Genomic DNA, 18,064 nt, shown 5'->3' with positions numbered 1-18,064 from the left:
AGAAACTTATCCTATGTAAGCTGTAGAATCTCGCCGTGTCTGATAGTAACCATTTTAAGCAGCTGATTTACCATGTGGTAAAACTAATCATAGATATAATGGGTCTCGTTGTGAGTAGAGAAGTCATTGCAGTGGCGAAAGCTCTTTGAGGGTTTTCTTTTTGTTCCAAACACATCGCATCTCGGATTTTACTACATACAAACCCCACTTCCCTTTCAGATTATCATAACTGGGCGTTATTGATAGAACATTTTCTCTTGAAAAACAACAGGCTATATGCATAGCAGAAAAAAGTCTTCTCCCACCAAAGGTCAGTCCTCAACCATATCCACTCCACTAACTGGCGAAATGCATGTGCAGGCAAGTCCCTTCGTAACCCGCAAGCACCATATTCCGGATCCTCGTGACGATGGTAAGGGTTATTGCTGGGTCAGTGTTATACTCGTACCGGATGCGAGGAGTGGCACCCATAGTGACGACCCGATCATGTTATTTGTGATTCGAAAGTGCAAAGCTGGCCAAACTGCCATGACCCATCAGCCACTGCATGGGCTGGGGGACCACTGTATCTCCTTGCCAGTCAAGTGGAATACACCTAGGCAAAATCTGCCTACAGTTCGGGATCAGGCTGCGGCTCTCGCATCATGGTGGCTTGTGTAAATTCGTGAAAATAGGGTTACTATCGACCAGAAAATGGTTTTTGACAACCGCACCACGAGCGGATTCAAAAACATGTCGGATGTGATCCCTTCTGAGTGGCAAAAATCAGAGTATTCAGATTAAAGTAAACATTATGCGGATTGTTGTTACAGTAAATCATTGTTCGTTCTGTTTGTTGGTAATGGGGAGTTTAGCAAGATGGAAGATGTGAAAAGCTTTGCATTTGTTTATTTTAATCAAGATACTCAATATATCGAGAGGTCAAAGGTTTGAATTAATGAAACAGCTGACAGAGACAAGAAATATATATAAGAGACCCAGATAGAGTTTCCATAGGCAGATGTGTACGGATGCCCATGGTGATGTGTTACACTAGTAGATGGGTAGTTGAACAGCTAGATAGTCGCTTCTATGGGATTTTGTCATCAAATGGCTTTTTAGCAGCTCACCCTGGTGATGTAGATGACCATTTGGTGAATAGGGGAGACATTCAAATTCTGCGAGCCTGAGCGTCCTAGTATCATACGGACACATATTTTGCTTCTGGCACTCAATTCAGGGCGCGCGTGAAAATAGTTAACCTCAATGAGAATTGGCGATGGCGGACAGGACTGATTCTGGATGAAAGGAGGAATGTTTGAAGGAAAATGCAGGTAGGAAAGATTGAGTGTGGAGAACATGTGTTCGGCCCGCAAACCTTATATCTGAGACCCCTGTCATCAATGTACTATGACAGAAATCTGGCTGTATGACAACGTATGGACAAAATCAGATATATTGGAATCTCTAACTACCTAAAATGACAAAACCCGCGTTTTCAACAATCTGTGGGGACATAGATGACTAACTGTAATATGCACTTTTGTATGGTATGGATGGTACCATTGGTCACATGATTTTCTGGGTATTAATACCTGTTCCCACCATGTATGCAACCTTTAGTATTCAACATACTATACTAGGTAGGGGCTTGTGAAAAACATTTGTGGAGTGACATCTAACAAAGACCTACATGATCCTACATGTTAGAAAGAGCACAGAGACAATATTGAAGGGTATGTACGGTGATGATCCTTTGGATATAGCAATTTGCTAAGAGACGATTCCCAATCCAGTGCCGCCGCAGATTTAAGGAACAAGAAGGATGAGACTGAATTGAAATTGGCAGTTCAAATGGCCGATAAATAAATTGAGATCATTGGAACTTTCTGGAATCTAGCCCTAGTCTAACTCTGAAAGATATATAGGAATGGATATTTTCTCCTTGCCCCATCCCATCTCTTTCTCATTCTTTCCCCCCCACTCTCTTTGTTATCCACTCAGAAGATGATCTAGACCCAACCTTCTAACACTCACCTATCTTTACCCACAACCATCATGCCCGTTATGTCTACCCCAAAGTTTCCCGGCCAAGGGCTCGGTGACCCAGTGCTGCTGGACAAGATAGACCGGCTCCTAGCTCACAACCTCGGTGAATACGTCAACTTGCCCCAGCTTGTTGTTGTGGGGACCAGTCCAGTGGAAAAAGCTCTGTACTGGAGGGTCTTACCAAATTACGGTTCCCCAGAGACAGTGGGCTGTGCACTCGGTTTGCTACTCAAATAATCTTCCGGCGGATCAGGGCAGACACAAAGAGGACTATCAGTGCCTCTATCGTTTCAGCACCCGATAAAGACCCAGAGCACGCTTCTCGTTTGGCAGCATGGAGAGGAGCCAATATAGAATCACTCGACTCCGAATCCTTCGCTGAAACAATGCGTGAAGTAATTTTGCTACTTGAGTAAATCATAACTGAACCTTTTATAATGAGTGGTTACTATAGGTTCACCAGAACATGGGTTTATCGGGCTCTGAACCCGACCCTTTCAGGGCCCACCTTCACTCAAGACGTGTTCCGGTTGGAGATTTGTGGACCCGAAGAAGATAATTTGAGTATCATTGATGTCCCGGGTATTTTCAAGAACACTACGGCTGGTCTCACTACCAAGCAGGATATGGAGATGGTGAAGGATATGGTTCTGGGCTACATGTGTAACCCTCGTTCCATCATGCTGACCGTGGTCCCAGCAAATGTGGATATTGCTACACAAGAGATTCTCGAGATGGCGCGCGAGTGGGATCCCGAGGGAACTCGCACACTGGGAGTATTTACCAAACCTGATTTAGTAGACAAGGATGCTGAGGACAAGATCATCGACTTGGTTGAGGGCAAATCCCATTCCTTGGCGCTTGGCTGGATTGTTGTGCCCAATACGGGCCAGCAGCAGCTACTTGACCAGAGCTCTGACCGAGACTTAGTCGAGGTCAAGTTCTTTCGGGAACACCACCCATGGAACAACCTTCCAATGGACAAAGCTGGCATTGGTGCCCTCAAGATTCGCCTACAAGATGTGTAAACAACCCAAATCCGTCGAGAGTTTCCTAAGGTGTGTCAAATCATCTCGCGTTTTGTTTGCAGATTGGTCTGACTATATATGTAGATGCGTACCGATGTTGGTCGAAAGCTGAAGGCCATGAGGCATGATTTGTCTGCTCTTGGAAATGAGCGAAGTACCCCGGAGCAGCAGAGAAGCTTTCTGCTTGATGTCATAACGAGGTTTCAAGATATTGTCTCGCAAGCCATGGCAACTTCATATGGCACACATGAATTATTTGACAAAGAAAAACATTCCCGACTGGCAACAATAGTCCGAAACCGCATGGATGTTTTCAAGTCCGACATGGAAGAATATGGGTTTGAATACTAATTTATCAGTGAAATTTCCGACACATTACCCGCCCCAATGCAACCGATGGAAGGCGAGGAGGATCAGGAAGATGATGGTGGAATCCCTGTTCGCAAGCACATGGATGTGTCAGAGCATAGTGGCGCTATTGATGGCATTCTCCACGAACAAGAGATTGTGACAAGGCCGACAGATGACAGCATTCTGGTATGGATCGAGGACCTGTATCGTGCTTCCCGCGGATTCGAGGTGGGGACGTTTCAGACCTCTCTATTGTGCACCATCATGAACAGGCAATCTGGAAAATGGACCGACTTCGCGCTCGGATATGTCAGCGATGTGATTGATATCATGCATACCTTTATGCTCAAAGTCCTTGAAGTCATCTGCCCGGATGAGCAGATTCGCGACAAGTTGTTGAGTGTCCTCACCGATGAGCTGCCCAAGAGATACAGAGAAGCAATGGAACAGGCCCAACTGGTTCTTGATGTCGAACGCATGAACATAATGACTTTGAATGACAAATTTCATGAAAAACTTGAGGAAACTCAAAGGAGAAGGTGTGTTCGATTAATCCATTCGATCTATGAGATAGATATACTGACATCCTTCTACCAGCCACCGGGAGAAGTATGAGCCTACAGAAGACGAGGCAAAAACTCCAATGAGTAACACTGAACGGACTGTTCGCTACATCCATGAAATTCTGGCAGCCTACTACGAGGTGGCATCTAAGCGGTTCGTCGACAACATCTGCATGCAAGCCACCGGCTACTGTCTGCTCACTGGACCACGCAAGCCGCTTGGACTCTTCTCGCCCCAGTTTGTTGCGAACCTAGCAGAAGATCAGTTGACGGAGATTGCGGGGGAGAATGCGGCGCTGAGCCGGCGACGCGCACAGTTGAAGAAAGGGATTCAGGATCTGGAAACTGGTCCAAAGGTTATGATGTAGATCTGGTCTGTGTGGTACGGACGGTGCATTACACCAAGCAATTTCTACCTAAGAAAACCAAAATGAAATGAAATGGCATACATACAACATACTTAAGGTAGTGCATATATAAGGGTGCATCATCCTATCAGTTCCCCACGGGCTCTGCCCTGGATGATCCTCGCCTCTCGTCCGGGGGCATGGAGGGACGTGCGCGTCGTTATTGGTCAGAGTTTATGCACAGAAGAAGATAACGTCCATGCAGGCACATAATACAAACTCCTATAGTATGGATGACTTTATTGGCTTTTTTCCCCCCAACTAATTGGGAGTTTCCTAGAAAGATAAATTGTACTTGAGAAGCTAAAACATATTACAAGCCGTGGAAGGGTTTTTTCAGTCAATGGGGTTCTAAATCTCTATATTATTGAAGTCATTCTCTCGACTTGATCAAATAACGGTTTTTGATAACTAGTTCTGTATTATGCACACTTGATTGTGAGCTTCATGTACCCTTGAATATCTTGATACTACTCTGTACATTTTAGAGGCATGCTTTGACCCATTTATAACAGTTCGAAAAGTCCGAGATGACCCGGAGTCTCCGATATATGTGTACTAACTACTGTGTACGTGCGTTTTTGACCCGAGTGTCGCTGTCATCTACTGTGTGGCGGCTCCACGATCCACGGATGACATCGAGGGCAAACCGGCCAGATTTCTGGCAAGTGCGACCCAGGACATCCTGCTCTTTCCAACTGGGAATTTCGAGACATTAAACATCTTCCAACCCCGTCGACCATCCCTCATTCCGCTTCCTCAAAATTTTCGAGTTGCCCGCCAGATAAGCACTTTCGCCACACGCGCATACGCCGAGCCCACAATCGATTTCGCGTCAAATCTACGATCAGAAATTTTGTGATACCACCGAGATCGCGTCGACCTATACCTATAGCGCCGGCAACTCTTATCCTTTCCCCTTGAACCAGAGTTCTCTTATCATCCAGCTCCCCCGTCGCGGTCCACCCCACTGTGGTGACGGCGACGCTCAGCTTGGGCCTGATAAGAGATTCGGCGCGTCGACCACTCCGGGCACATGAGTAACAAGCTTTGGGAGTGTTTCATTCAAGATGATGTCGAGCAGTTCCAGCGGTGTCTGGCGAACGCGACGTTCGCGGGGCCGCGAGCTGCAGGGGGCTCCGGAGGGACCTCCAAAGCTGCGACAAACCTGTCATCGAAGGCTGGAAGCCCCGGGTCCATGATTGCCTCGTCTCCAAATCCGCCGAGAAGTAAGAAGAATCTCGAATCATCACCTGGGGCCTTCCTGCCTGACCGAGCGGCCTTCCCACGCGGGAGCGTGAACTTGTCGCGCGCTGATGTTAATGCCCGCGATCATTACGGCCGTACGCTGCTGCATCATGTCGCATCGTCCTCGAAACTTACCGCCTACAAGTTCGCACGCGCTTTGCTGGAAGTTCCGTTTGTCGATATATATGCGCAGGATTGGGAGAGTGGATGGACGGCTCTGCATCGGGCTCTTTACGCCGGGAACGCCACAATTGCTCTGGCGCTCATGGCGCGCGACCTGCAGGATATGACAGATTTCAGTAAAGGTGGAAATACGAGCCATCCGAGTGGTGGTCTGATCAAGATCAAGGACCGTGAGGGTTGCAGTCCCTTCGACGTCTTCGGGGCGACTATTAGATCCCGCGAGATTAAGCATCTCTCTGAAAAGTGGCCGAACTTAGATCTTGATGATGATGCTCTGGGCAGCGATGCTGCTTCCAATGCCGCCTCAAATTTTGGAGATGATGGGGAAGATGGGGCGTACGCTCTTAGGAGTGTCCTGAAAGGGGCCGTGGATATTTCCGCTGACGAAGTTTTCACACTGGGAAGCAACAAAAATCTGAACCTTGGTCTAGGGGACCAGGATGACAGACAATTTCCTGAGCGCATCTCATTGAAGCGCCCCCAGCATCTTTTACATCGATTTTATCGTGAATACCAAGAGAAATTGGAACACCTAGGGCTCGAGGATAGCGTGCCCAAGAGCAAATCGACCGAGCTGCCCACGTTGATCACAAACAAGCCAATGAAGTTCCAAGACATTATCATGTCCAAAATGCATACCGCCATAATCACAGGTGACCCCGAGGCTAATCTGTTCATGTGTGGATTTGGACCTGGAGGGCGCCTAGGAACAGGAGATGAGTCGACTAGTTTTACCTTTGTTTGTATTGAAGCGGGTGGGCTGGAGGGGAAGAAAGTTGTATCGGCTGCTCTGGGTCAAGATCATAGCCTGGCAATTACCGAGCAGGGTGAGATTTTCAGCTGGGGAAGCAACAAGTTCGGACAGCTTGGCTATGGCCTGCCCAGGACTAGCAACAAAAACGACATTCCCATTCAGACGACTCCTCGCCAGATCTTCAACCCGTTCAAGAAAGAAACGATCATAGGTGCTGCAGCATCGTCTATCCACTCGGTGGTCTTCAGTACCTCAGGTCTCTATACCTTTGGCAAGAACGATGGTCAGCTTGGCTTGGTCGATTCCGATGCGCGTTCGCTTGAGGTACAAACGACACCACGGCGTGTTGGAGCATCCCTTTTCAGTTGTCCAATCAAGATGGTGTCCGCCATTGACCGTGCTACGTCTGTGCTTCTGCAGAACCACGAAGTCTGGGTTTTCTCGTCATATGGCTATTCAAAACTCTCATTCCCACTGGAGGTGAGCTCCAGATTTATCAGGGATAGCTTCATGGTAACCAGATACGACAAGACTGCGAATCGTGTTGTCAAGATTGTATGTGGAGGCAACACCATATGTGCATTATCCAGCTCCGGTGATGTATTCACTGTTCAGGTCAACCAGTCCGATAATTCTTCGGCTTTAACGTCCACAACCAATCCTACAAAGATTCGGAATTCGTTAGCCACCCCTGTTCGAGCATGGTCCGTTAAGAAATCATACATGGCAGCCAGCGATGTTGATGTTGGGCAAGACGGTTCAATTATCATCTGTACAACATCTGGATCCGCGTGGAGAAAAGAGCGGCGGACAAAGAACAAGGAGGGAGCCTCGAAAGACTACAAATTTGCCCGCATACCTGGTCTCTCACGGGCAGTGGCAGTGCGCAGCAATGCCTTCGGGGCCTACGCTGTCGCTCAACGTGACTGCGAAGTGACCAGAGAACAAATTCATATCGAGCAAAGCAGCCTTGGGGATGATATGTTGCCGTTGTCCCCATTTTTAATCCCAGGGCTGGAAGAGTTGGACTCAATCCTCGAAGATGACGCTCAGAATATCCACCCGCTTGTACTTTCATCCGGAAAAAGTATCCAAAGAGCCATACTTTCATCCTCGGATATTGAAAGCCAATTTCTTTCCATATGGACCGAGGGCACTGTTTGGGTGACCAGCTCCCTATCTGACGCTTGCATTCCTGTTCATGAGTTTCTTATAGCTGGCCGTAGTCCTATTTTGGGAAAGGCATTGACCGAGTTCCGGCAGTCATATTATTCATCCGTCCCAGGCGTTTTTGATATTGAATACGGGAAGGATGGACGTCCCCAGATCTGCCTCCAAGGTGTTGATTTCTTGACCGTTATGAACGTGGTCTTTTTCCTTTACACAGACGGCATTCTCGATGTCTGGCGCCTAGCAAGGAGCTCGCCCGCAAACTCGGCCCGTTTCCGGCAGGTTCGCACTGAAGTTATGCAGGTTTCTATGCATTTAGGCCTGCCAGCGCTGGAGCGGGCAGCACGACTAATGGTCGAGCCGCAAAAAAGCCTGAAAACAGATTTGGCTCATGCCATCAACCACTCATTCTTATTTGACAGCGCAGACGTGACTATCCAGCTCAAAGGCGATACAATGAAAGTGCACAGCCACGTCGTGTGCCAGAGATGCCCGTTCTTTGACACTCTTTTCCATGGTTATGCAGGTGGAAGGTGGCTAGACTCACGCAAAGCGGATCCAAACCAGAGCGTGCATGTCGACCTAAAGCACATTGATCGCTCGACATTTGAATTTGTCCTGCGTTACCTATATGCCGATACAGAAGAACGGCTGTTTGATGAAGTCCGGACCAAAGATCTTGATGACTTCATTGACTTGCTTCTGGATGTAATGTTCGTGGCAAATGAGCTGATGATCGACCGACTATCTCAAGTGTGTCAGAAGATGCTTGGTCGTTTTGTCACAACGCGCAACGTGTGCTATTTGCTCAATTCCATTGCTCCTTGCTGTGTCACAGAGTTCAAGGATGCCGCCCTGGAATATATATGTCTCAACCTCGAGGCCATGCTCGCTAATAGATATCTCGAAGATTTGGATACTACTCTCCTTTGGGAGTTGGATCTGATCTGCCGCGAGAATCAGCTAGCATGCTGGCCCATATCCCGTGGGCGCAATTCTGAGGAGTATGCTTTCGAGAAATACCCCGAAATCGTTAGCTCCGTGGAAGCAGATAAGCAACGAAGGATCGATGCCATGGCTTTGCAGTCCCGCCTTGGTCGTCTCGAGCCTTATGATGCACGAGCTCGGTCAGCGCCTAACGAGAAAGTCATTTCATCTCCGTCTGTGCGCAAAGCGAAGACCAGTGTACCCGGAGGGTCACCAAATGTTGGTACTAGCCCAATGCTGAAGCCGAGACAGTCGGTTGGGGATCTCATGTTTCAAATGGACGACGAGGCCCTCATATCGCCAAGTGCCTCGAAAGGCAAGAGCGCCATGCGTGGACTCAAGTTCACAGAAGGCATACCTGAAGATCGATCATACCCTGACTCCCCAGATTTGGGGGCAAGCGTCCCAGATCCCGAGTCCTTGGGCGATCTTAGTTTCTTGAAGGATCAGATGTCTTCCCCGCAAGACCCGCTACTAGCACAGTCCCCATCTGGGTCCAGGGCAATTATTCAAAACCAAAAACAAGCCGTGGCATCATCATCTAATCCCTCCTCTGCACCATGGACCTCGCCAATGATTTCGAGTTCCAAGAAAGATATCAAAGACATCATGGGAGAAGCATTACAGTCTCGGGTATCAAACCTCACGCTGGGCATGGCAGATCGGCGCGAAAGCAGCGGTAGCTTTGTACCCAAGATCTCCCAAAAGGAGCGAAAGAAGCTTCAGCAACAACAGATACAAGAGCAGTTGGCTGCCCAACAGAAGACGAAGGATGCACCGCAGAATCCATGGCAGAAGCCAGCAACTTCTTCTCCAGCGTCGCTCCCTCAACTCGATCCTCTGCCAGGTCAAAGCGCCCCGGCTTCTGAGGCTGTTAAATCACCTCAAAGGTCCATGACTATGCGGCAAACTGTGGCCGGCACACCGCCGCCAAATTCAAAGCCGGTGGCTACGCCTGTGCAAACACAACGCCGCAGTGTGTCGGGCAACCCACGGCCCTCTCCTCATTTGAAACCTTCCACACCAGGACCTTCAACAGCAACCCATAACAATCAATCAACATCACCACGGCCAGCCATCCAGTCTATTCGTCACATCCCACGCCCTGATCTAACAGGATCACGTTCTCCATCCTCTGGCTCGTACTCTCTATCGACCATTTTGCTCCAGCAACAGACCGAAAAGGAAGCGATCCGTGAAGCAGCCACAGCCAAGCATAAAATGCAAGAGATCCAGGCCGAGCAGGAGTTCCAGCAGTGGTGGGATCAAGAAAGCAAGCGTGTGCAAGGACTGGTAGAGCCAGAGCCAAATGAACCTCGCTCTGGAAAGGGCGGACGAGGCGGCAAGGCGCCTGGGGCTGCCGGTGGCCCGCGTAAGCGTCGAGGCAACAAAAATACAGGTGATGGACCTGCTCCCCAAAATCACAGACGCGTATCGGCTCCAATCTCTGGGCATCCAACTCCCAAAGCGAATCAGAGTGGCCAGGCCCCAGCCCAATCTCAAAAAGCCCCGAACAAAACTCGTGCTGGAGGTGTTGCTGGGAATGCCAATGGTAGTCGCGGAGGCGGTAATCAACGCGGTAGGGGCAAGAACGACGTAACAACATGAGAAGAAGGCATTCATTCTCTCATTGGCTTTTCTTCTGCGGTTATTATCTTCAGGTCTCGGGATATTTCCTATTGTACATATTCGATTTCCATTCAATTTCCCCCGAGATATGACTGCTTGAACTACGGATCTCCTACTATCTACCCATACCCCTCCATTTCACCTATCCACCATTTTCGGTATTCTTGTTTATCAATTTAGAATGTTTGGGGAAATATGGCGTTTGATTGAAGTACTGGTCACTTTTAAAATACCGGTATAGAATGATAGACTGCCTATTATTGATACATTACTTCTGGCGAACTTATGATCATCTCTCTTCAAAATGCGAACCTTTGGACCCCTTTTTCATAATCAGAAGTTGATTTGCCGAGACTAAGACTAACGATATCCAGTTTCCAGCCCTAGTTACGGACTTCCCATCGCACAGTCGCCGGCTGCATAGGACGTGAAAAGAGAGACTAGAAAGAAGTCAGCCACATATCCTCATCAACCCAAGCCAAAAGAAACACCAAAGACTTACTGAATAATCTGTGTCCGGCACCCCCTCCCTGCCCTCGGGATTGAAAAACCTGAACTCCCTCACAAGAGTGGCAACAATAACCTCCAAATTAAGATACGCAAACTTCTCACCAATACAACGATGTCTACCGGCTCCGAACGGCAAGTACGGACTGCGCGTTCCCTTAGAGACAGTCCCATACCCATAATCCACCGTATCAGAAGCATCCTCAACCTCAACCCGACTCTCCCAGCGATGCGGGTTCCACCGCAACGGATCGCGGAAATGCCGCTCATCCCGCGCCGTAACACCAGGCGAAGAGAGCAGCGTGTGCGACGGCGGAACAACAAACTTAGTCCCGGGCACCGGCATCGGATTCTTCACTTTCCGCATAAGCGTATGAAGAGACGAGTGGATACGCAGCGTCTCTTTGATCACGTTGTGGAGCAGCGGAAGTTTATCCATATCCTTGTACTGCAGCGGCGGGAGATCAGCGCCCAAGTTCTGGATCTGTTCCGCATACAGCTTCTCCGTCATCTCGGGCTGCGAGGCCAGTCGGAGAAGGATCCAGCAGCTAATTGCGGACGACGAGTGTTGACCCGCCATCAGCAGCGTAATCATCATATGCGCGATCTCCTTGTCTGGGATTGGAGTCCCGTCCCGGTACACGCAGCGCATTAGGTTCGAGATCATATCTGTGCCTTTGGTTTTATCTCTGCCGTTGACGTTGTCTTCTTCGCCGGCTTCCCGTCGCGCTTGGATAATTCCCAGATAGATCTCGCGCATGCGGGCGTGCGCTTTATCGCGCTTGCGGTTGTTCGGCAGCGGTGCCCAGGGGAGCCAGAAGTTTATTGCGGTGAAGCCGAGGTCGAGATCGTGGAAGAGCCCGGCGAACTCGGAGGTCAGTTTGGAGCGCACTTCTTCGCCTTGGAGGGTGCTGGCTGCTGTGAAGACGGTTATTTCGGCCATGGCGGCGGCGAGGTCAATGGTGCCGGATTGGCCTTTGAAGTTGGGAGAGGACTTTATGTAGGCGCTTGTTTCATCGGCGATTAGGGGGACATAGGATTCTAGGGCTTCCTGGCTTAGGCCATATTTGATGAACTGTTTTAGGGGGGGTGAGTATTAGCTTTGGATATGAGACGCGTGAAAAGTGATCAGAAGGAGTTATACCTTCTTTTGCTCCATAAGTTTGGAGTTGGGACAGTCGTAGACAACATCAGATCCGAAGACTGGCGTTGTAAGCTTGCCGTAGACTTCTTCGGCGTTGACGTCCTTCAATTTTCCATTAAGAATGAATTCATTGCCTTCAACACCGAGGTATACGGTTGTTTTCTGGCCTAGCAGAATGAAGGTGAAGATGTCGCCGTACTAGGTGTATTCGTTAGTAGGCGTCGTCTTTTACTTTGGAAGTATTAAGAGCTTCAAGACTACACACCTTGGCACGAGAAGCAAAGAAGAACTGGTACGGATCCATGCCATAGGCGACTGTACTTCCAATGAAAGGAACCCAGTAAAAGACAACGGGCGGTTCTTTTCTGTTGTAGAAGACGAGCTGTTTGATCACATTGAGGACGATTGACACCAGAACAAGTCCGGAGGTATAGTATGCGATGCACAGGATCTGACCTGCTACCAATGGGACGGTATCCATGATGATTTTCTTGACTGTAGATTCAAAACGAAACAAAAGTATGAAGAAGTCTCGAGTCTGGAGCCTGTTGTATGTATGAGGCCATATAGTTAGGGTTTTGTAGGACAAATCAGGAGGGCAGGATTGGCGATTAATCATCCGGTCAGGCCATCCAGCCCTTCCCCGGATGCCACAGCAGCCGGCGCAGGAATGGCCCCTGGTGGCCACTCCCAGGCAGCCGATTTGTTTTAGATTGACAAAGTATTGGAAATAGTGGGCATAGTGGGTTGTGATTACCATGTAAATGTGTGGCATTGGCTACTCATATCAACATAATGGAGTAAAAGTGTAGTGCAAGAAAGCAAAAAAAACACAGAAAGATAAATTATGTTCAACCTGATCGCTGTAATGAAAAATCAGAATGCGAACGCCGAAAAACCATAGAGCTAACCGTCATAAACATAAAGGGGTGGAAAAATCATAAATTAGCCGTGGATGGCGACCTCTCGGCTCTCCCACATCCGGCGGATCAGCATGGCGCTGTCGTTAATCTGGAATCCTTCGTCATGGTCACCACTGAGGTCACGCGGAGCTTCAGCTGAAGTGGAGAGGATACGATGAGGTAGATCGTTAGACTTGGCAGCCTTTGCGGTATTGATAGGTTCGTTGTCTGTGGCTGGATCTTCGGAGGCGGTGGGGTTTGAATTACGCGATTGGGATTTAGATGCAGGGTTGGAGCCGAGGCGACTGGGCTGTTTCCCTTGCTGCAGAAGGGGCAGCGAAGGTGCTGATTTGACTGGTTTGCCGAGAGCTGATCCTTGCTCCGCTTTGTTGGCTCGGACAATATGACGAAGACGAGCGAAGCTCTGGCCGGTGGGGGACTGGAAACGTCGCACGACCATCAGTTCTAAGGATGTCTTCTCATACGCTTTGCGGATATGACGAGTTTCGATGTCGTGTCCTGCACCGCCAGCTCGACCATCGCCGTTGAGCCCCCTGCCGGCGTCATAAGTGTTGTGGCTAGCAGCAATAAACGTTGGGTCAATGGCAGACGGCGGAACTGCTGCGGTCACTCCATGGTTATCAGGAGGAGAATTATTGAGAGTGGCAGTACGTTGAAGCCAGAGCTTCTGCTGTGTGCGAGAAGGCAGGTCAGCACCACGCGGTCGCGCGGGAGATGCGATCAATTTGGCCGCTGCACTGTTCGGAGAGGGCGGTGTTTGTGGGTGGTAGTGCGGGAGGAACGACGATGGGGTATTTGGGTCTGAATCGGTGCGAGAAGATGCCTGCGTGCTATTCTTGTTGTTCAAAATGAACCTCGAGACTCCACCTTCCATAGAAGATGAGGTAGCTTGGGGGTGAGAGCTCGGCATGCTGGCCATGCTGGTTGTAGAGAATGTGCGCCGAGCATTGTCCTGGCCAGCAGCCAGGTTGAGAGATGCGCTACTACGCGATGCGGGATTGAGATTCTTGGCTTCTGGCTTCACCATAGCCGAGATAGAGGACATGGCAGGGGGCGCTTTGGATGAGTGCGTAGGACTTAGGAGGCGGTTTGCTATGTCGCCCTGTTCAGTGTGCTGACTAGACTCATCGGCCTCTTCTTCCGAGTCCTGCTGCTCAGCTTCCTCATCCTCATCCTCCTCATCCAGTTCAGTACGCTCTCGGACGAACTTGGTGGTGATCGACTCGGGGAGACTGGTCGCTCGAGGCATTTGGGGATATGGTCGCTTGACAAAGGTAAGGTGATCGACAAGAACGGTGCTATTGTCTGCGCTGGGATTGGATGGTGCCACCGAGTTGCGCCTCGTACTTTCGGGTGACTGCGTGGTATCTTCCCACTCAGCGTCGTCGGTCTCGTCATCCCCCAGCTCAAAGCCGACCGTCTTTTTCTTTACCGTGTTGGGGGGCGGCCGCTCAGTCACCAACGCTTTCTTCCCAACGGCTGATGGATTCCGGCGCAACACAGGAGTAGAATAGTTTCTCTTCATGGAAGGAGCAGTTGTACGATCATCCACAACGTTATCCCAGCGAACGTGCCCACTTTCCTTTGGACTCGCCACTGGAGTTGCGGGGGCTGACTTCTTGCGCTGATGATGCCGCCCAGCAGTCTCGGGAGCTAGTTGGAATCGTTGGAGTTTGTTAAAGTTTTTGCTGGTAGAGGGGTTGCGGTGGTGATTGCGGGCACCAACGACATGGGCGCGGTGAGGTTTATGATGTAGAAGTGCCTTCTGCGTGTGAGACAGCGACAGGTCATTAGGATTGGCGCTCCGCGTGACAACTGCATGGGAGGACACCGCACGGCGACCGAGACCGGGGCGCTTAACAGGGGAAGAGGTATTTGAGGCGTTAGAGGTAGGCATGGCGGTAAGCGAAAAGCTCCCAGAGGAGCCACAGGCGGGTAATCAGCTGTGCTCACGGAGCATAGAATGTGGGGATTGGCCGAGGCAAGTTGGTAGAGGTCTCACGGCAGATTAGAGAACATGCAGGCAAAAAGCAATGAAGACTCAATAATTAGAAGCCGGGTTACACCGGTTTGAACCACCACTAATAATGAATGAAAAATCAAACGGAATGCGAGAAGAAGAAGAACAGGAGAGAAATCCGGGGGCGAATTAGAGAAATGAAGAAGAGAGAGGGTGATCTCGCTGTCTTCGGCGATTAAAGGAGCGGGTAACAATATTGTGGAATGCCTAAGGCAGACACAGCGCTTCTGTGCCAAAAATGGTATATAAATAGAACAATCCTCTCCCCGCTACATAACTAATAACTTGAATAATTTAAAAAGAAGCACCCTTGAGAATACACCTAAAGAGCCCTGGAGGATACTGGAGATAGCTATTAGCATCATAGGCAGTGTTCTTTCGTGTATCCTTGAGCTCTTCATTCACCCACTTCAAGCTACACATTCAATCTGCTAAAGGTCTTCAGGTATCATCGGGCGAAAAAAAAAAACAAAAAAGATAAAACCATAGATAACGCCGAAAGAAATGTAATTACGCTATAGCTCAATCAGGTTTTCCTCCACTGGCCGTGCTGGTTGCTGATAAGGCGGTTGCTGAGTCTCCTGTGCATATGACCCTGGTTGTCCAGCGTTGATTGAAGGGTAGGCAGGTGGCACGGCATTAGGAGGCTGTTGAGGCTGAGACTGTGACGGGTAATAGTAAGACTGAGAAGGGCCCGTTGCCTGCTGATGAAGTGCTGGCACAGTAGGCGTCACAGAATAGCCCGGCGATTGCACATACCCGGCAGATGTGTGTTGCTCGGACACGGGGGTAGGGCCGCTGGGAGGCGCACTGGCCTGATACTGAGAGTCCCGGCGCATAATGGGCGACGGCTGGTATGGGGGTTCTGCGCTAGGTGACTTGGCCGAGTCTTGGTCGTGTGGTCCTGCGTAATATTGAGCAGGGGCACTTGGTGCCGGAGCATTGGTATAGTTATTTGGAATGCCGTTGCTAGGTGAAGGTGATCCAAGGGTCGGGTAGGTGTTCCCACCCCAAGGTTGACCGTAAGACTCATTTGTGGGGGCTCCGTGTTGAGTTTGTGATGGGTAGGTGGGTGGACCTTGGAACCCATCGCCGTTCACCTGCTGTGGTGCATACATGGTAGTAGGCGGGCGGGAGCTGTCCATTTGAGTTCCGTAATAGAAATTCTCGGCTCCACTCTGGACGTCGGGAGCGTGAGTAGCGAACGCTGGCTGAAGATTTGGATACTGCGCTCCACCAGGGACAGCTCCATGGCCAAGGGTGTGTTGGGAATAGGCAATGGTCAGACGCTCTTCCAGCATCCGATCGTAATAACGTACAACCGTAGAGAGCTTGGAATGGAGATCCAATAATGTATCTGTGACGATGAGCTTGCGGTTCTATACATAAAGATGGTAAGACAGCTGTACTCACCATGTTTACTCATGGTCTCTCCATAGCTTCGAGCCAGCTTTGGTCGAAGCGCACCGATACTCTCATATAGCTCCTGGATCTGAGGCTCTCTAAGAATTGTGCCCGGCGGCTGATGCTGGAGCCGATCAACCAGTGTAGAGAAGAGATGAATATTCTCGGTTTCAACGGGGGTTAGTTCGTATGGGTTTTTAGGCAATGGAGTGGGCGTGCTAGAGGAATCGCGCAAGATAGAATTTTGAGTGGGCACGTTCTTCAATGCGGCTGCATGGTTTTGCTTGTGCTGTTCCATATCACGCAGAGATGCTTCAATCGCAGCCTTGAGATCCGCATCTTCCTCATCTCCATTCTCCGGCCCTGGGGCAGGCTTAGCGGGTTCTGGAGCGTTGCCTGTCTGCGGTACAAACCCCGAAGGACCTCTGCCCTCGGCTTCATCGAGACTCATTTGCAATGCTCGACGCAAATCCTCATCGAATCCTGTATCCGCTTTACCAGCGCGAGGTTCCATTGTGTTAGATTTGCTGATGGAGTTGTTTTTGAACGCGAATCGATCCGAAATTCCCGGTGGCGCAAATGACTTGGAGGTCAATTTGGCATGACATCCATCATCTACTCTGACAGGCTGCAGAATTCCCAGATGCGGTAAAGGAATGGTCTTGCTTGAACACTGAGCGTCGAAAACGTTGCCACAGTTACGGCAGTGATGTTTGCGATTCATAAAACTGAAGGCAGTCCGGCATCGCATGCAGACTTCAGAGTCGATCCACTCTGGAGGCTGAGACAGATTCACAAATTAGCTTCTGCTTCAGAAGGAAGGTTTTGAGGCACACTCACTGCGCTACTTTCCAGCATACTGCCGCTCATTTCTGTCTTTGGTGGAAATCGGTATCCTTCACTCTGCAATTTGCGATATGTCTCTCCCAAATACACCAAATCCATACGGCCCTGTGCAGCCATAGCCCAGTTCTGAATAAGTTCCAATATTTTCCCCTGGACCTCGGCATTAAGGGGGCGCCTTCGGATTTCAGCAATGAGACAAGGTTATCCATGAATTCCCGAGACGCGATCTCGGCCAGGAAATGGGTGCCTCCGTTTTTGACACACGTATCCGTTAACTAGAGGGGTGGGCTTATCAGCGCTTGTTCCAAGCCTATCATCAACGGGGAGCGATGTTTCACCTTTAGTGTCGCCAGTTGAATGTTGGGATTCCTATTCTCGAGTCGTCGTTTCAAAGACCTCATTCCATCCTTGGGCTGAACGCTCTTTGATCGAACCATATCTGATATTTCCAGGTTGAGGGCAATGTCTTCTCTAGGAGCGAGTTAGCCACACGGTCATTCATTTCAGACAATCCCGGTGAGTAGCCCCGGTACATATAGTCATGGTAACAACGCGGCAATCCAAACTCACAGGGAAGAAGCTGTCGCCCGCTCGATTTGCTCATCGAGCGGCGAGGTTGAAGAGAACCAGCCTGCCATGGTGGAAGGCGAAACACCCGATGCGCGTGTAATATCGAAGGGACACAGATCACAATAGCGTTGCAGAGAGCCAAGACACTTAGAGGCAGCAAATATGAAGATCAGGCTGGTGAGTTGGAGGAGGAGCTTCCAGGCACCTCAATAGTGACTAAGCCCCTGGCGTCATAGGCTGGGGGCGGTGAAGTACTGTCATCTGATTACCCCAGTGGCATCCCATCCCGCATTGCGTCCCTG

The 18,064-nt window shown here is 49.8% G+C and overlaps 7 protein-coding genes across 7 annotated transcripts; 4 read left to right on the top strand and 3 right to left on the bottom strand.

The window, feature by feature from the left end:
• Nucleotides 1-348: 348 nt before the first annotated feature.
• On the top strand, nt 349-660 carry N7471_005585 (uncharacterized protein; the record flags this gene model as incomplete). Its single annotated transcript, XM_057278304.1, has 1 exon — nt 349-660. The coding sequence occupies one exon, from the start codon at nt 349-351 to the stop codon at nt 658-660; it is 312 nt and encodes a 103-aa protein (XP_057137914.1).
• A 1,377-nt stretch (nt 661-2,037) lies between these two features.
• On the top strand, nt 2,038-2,444 carry N7471_005584 (Dynamin; the record flags this gene model as incomplete). Its single annotated transcript, XM_057278303.1, has 2 exons — nt 2,038-2,131; nt 2,155-2,444. 2 exons carry the CDS (start codon nt 2,038-2,040, stop codon nt 2,442-2,444), a joined length of 384 nt encoding a protein of 127 aa, XP_057137913.1.
• A 21-nt stretch (nt 2,445-2,465) lies between these two features.
• On the top strand, nt 2,466-4,338 carry N7471_005583 (dynamin family protein; the record flags this gene model as incomplete). The annotated part of the gene is made up of 4 exons (XM_057278302.1): nt 2,466-3,050; nt 3,141-3,394; nt 3,416-3,946; nt 4,005-4,338. 4 exons carry the CDS (start codon nt 2,466-2,468, stop codon nt 4,336-4,338), a joined length of 1,704 nt encoding a protein of 567 aa, XP_057137912.1.
• A 1,075-nt stretch (nt 4,339-5,413) lies between these two features.
• On the top strand, nt 5,414-10,327 carry N7471_005582 (BTB domain and ankyrin repeat protein; the record flags this gene model as incomplete). The annotated part of the gene is made up of 1 exon (XM_057278301.1): nt 5,414-10,327. The coding sequence occupies one exon, from the start codon at nt 5,414-5,416 to the stop codon at nt 10,325-10,327; it is 4,914 nt and encodes a 1,637-aa protein (XP_057137911.1).
• A 280-nt stretch (nt 10,328-10,607) lies between these two features.
• Nucleotides 10,608-12,634, bottom strand: N7471_005581 (cytochrome P450). Its single transcript, XM_057278300.1, has 4 exons — nt 12,265-12,634; nt 12,000-12,197; nt 10,851-11,930; nt 10,608-10,788 (listed from the first exon to the last, which is right to left on the bottom strand). The coding sequence occupies exons 1-4, from the start codon at nt 12,616-12,618 to the stop codon at nt 10,732-10,734; spliced, it is 1,689 nt and encodes a 562-aa protein (XP_057137910.1). The 5' UTR covers nt 12,619-12,634; the 3' UTR covers nt 10,608-10,731.
• Nucleotides 12,635-12,944: 310 nt separating this feature from the next.
• N7471_005580 (uncharacterized protein) lies at nt 12,945-14,819 on the bottom strand (the record flags this gene model as incomplete). Its single annotated transcript, XM_057278299.1, has 1 exon — nt 12,945-14,819. One exon carries the CDS (start codon nt 14,817-14,819, stop codon nt 12,945-12,947), a length of 1,875 nt encoding a protein of 624 aa, XP_057137909.1.
• Nucleotides 14,820-15,457: 638 nt separating this feature from the next.
• Nucleotides 15,458-17,830, bottom strand: vps27 (ESCRT-0 subunit protein VPS27; the record flags this gene model as incomplete). Its single annotated transcript, XM_057278298.1, has 6 exons — nt 15,458-16,299; nt 16,356-17,127; nt 17,187-17,367; nt 17,457-17,467; nt 17,531-17,663; nt 17,763-17,830. 6 exons carry the CDS (start codon nt 17,828-17,830, stop codon nt 15,458-15,460), a joined length of 2,007 nt encoding a protein of 668 aa, XP_057137908.1.
• Between the last annotated feature and the right edge of the window lie 234 nt (nt 17,831-18,064).

This window comes from Penicillium samsonianum, assembly GCF_028829775.1.
Source record: "Penicillium samsonianum strain IBT 33392 chromosome Unknown utg000003l_segment0_segment0, whole genome shotgun sequence".
Taxonomy (NCBI): Eukaryota; Fungi; Ascomycota; class Eurotiomycetes; order Eurotiales; family Aspergillaceae; genus Penicillium; species Penicillium samsonianum.
This window is presented reverse-complemented; position numbering and strand designations above follow the sequence as displayed.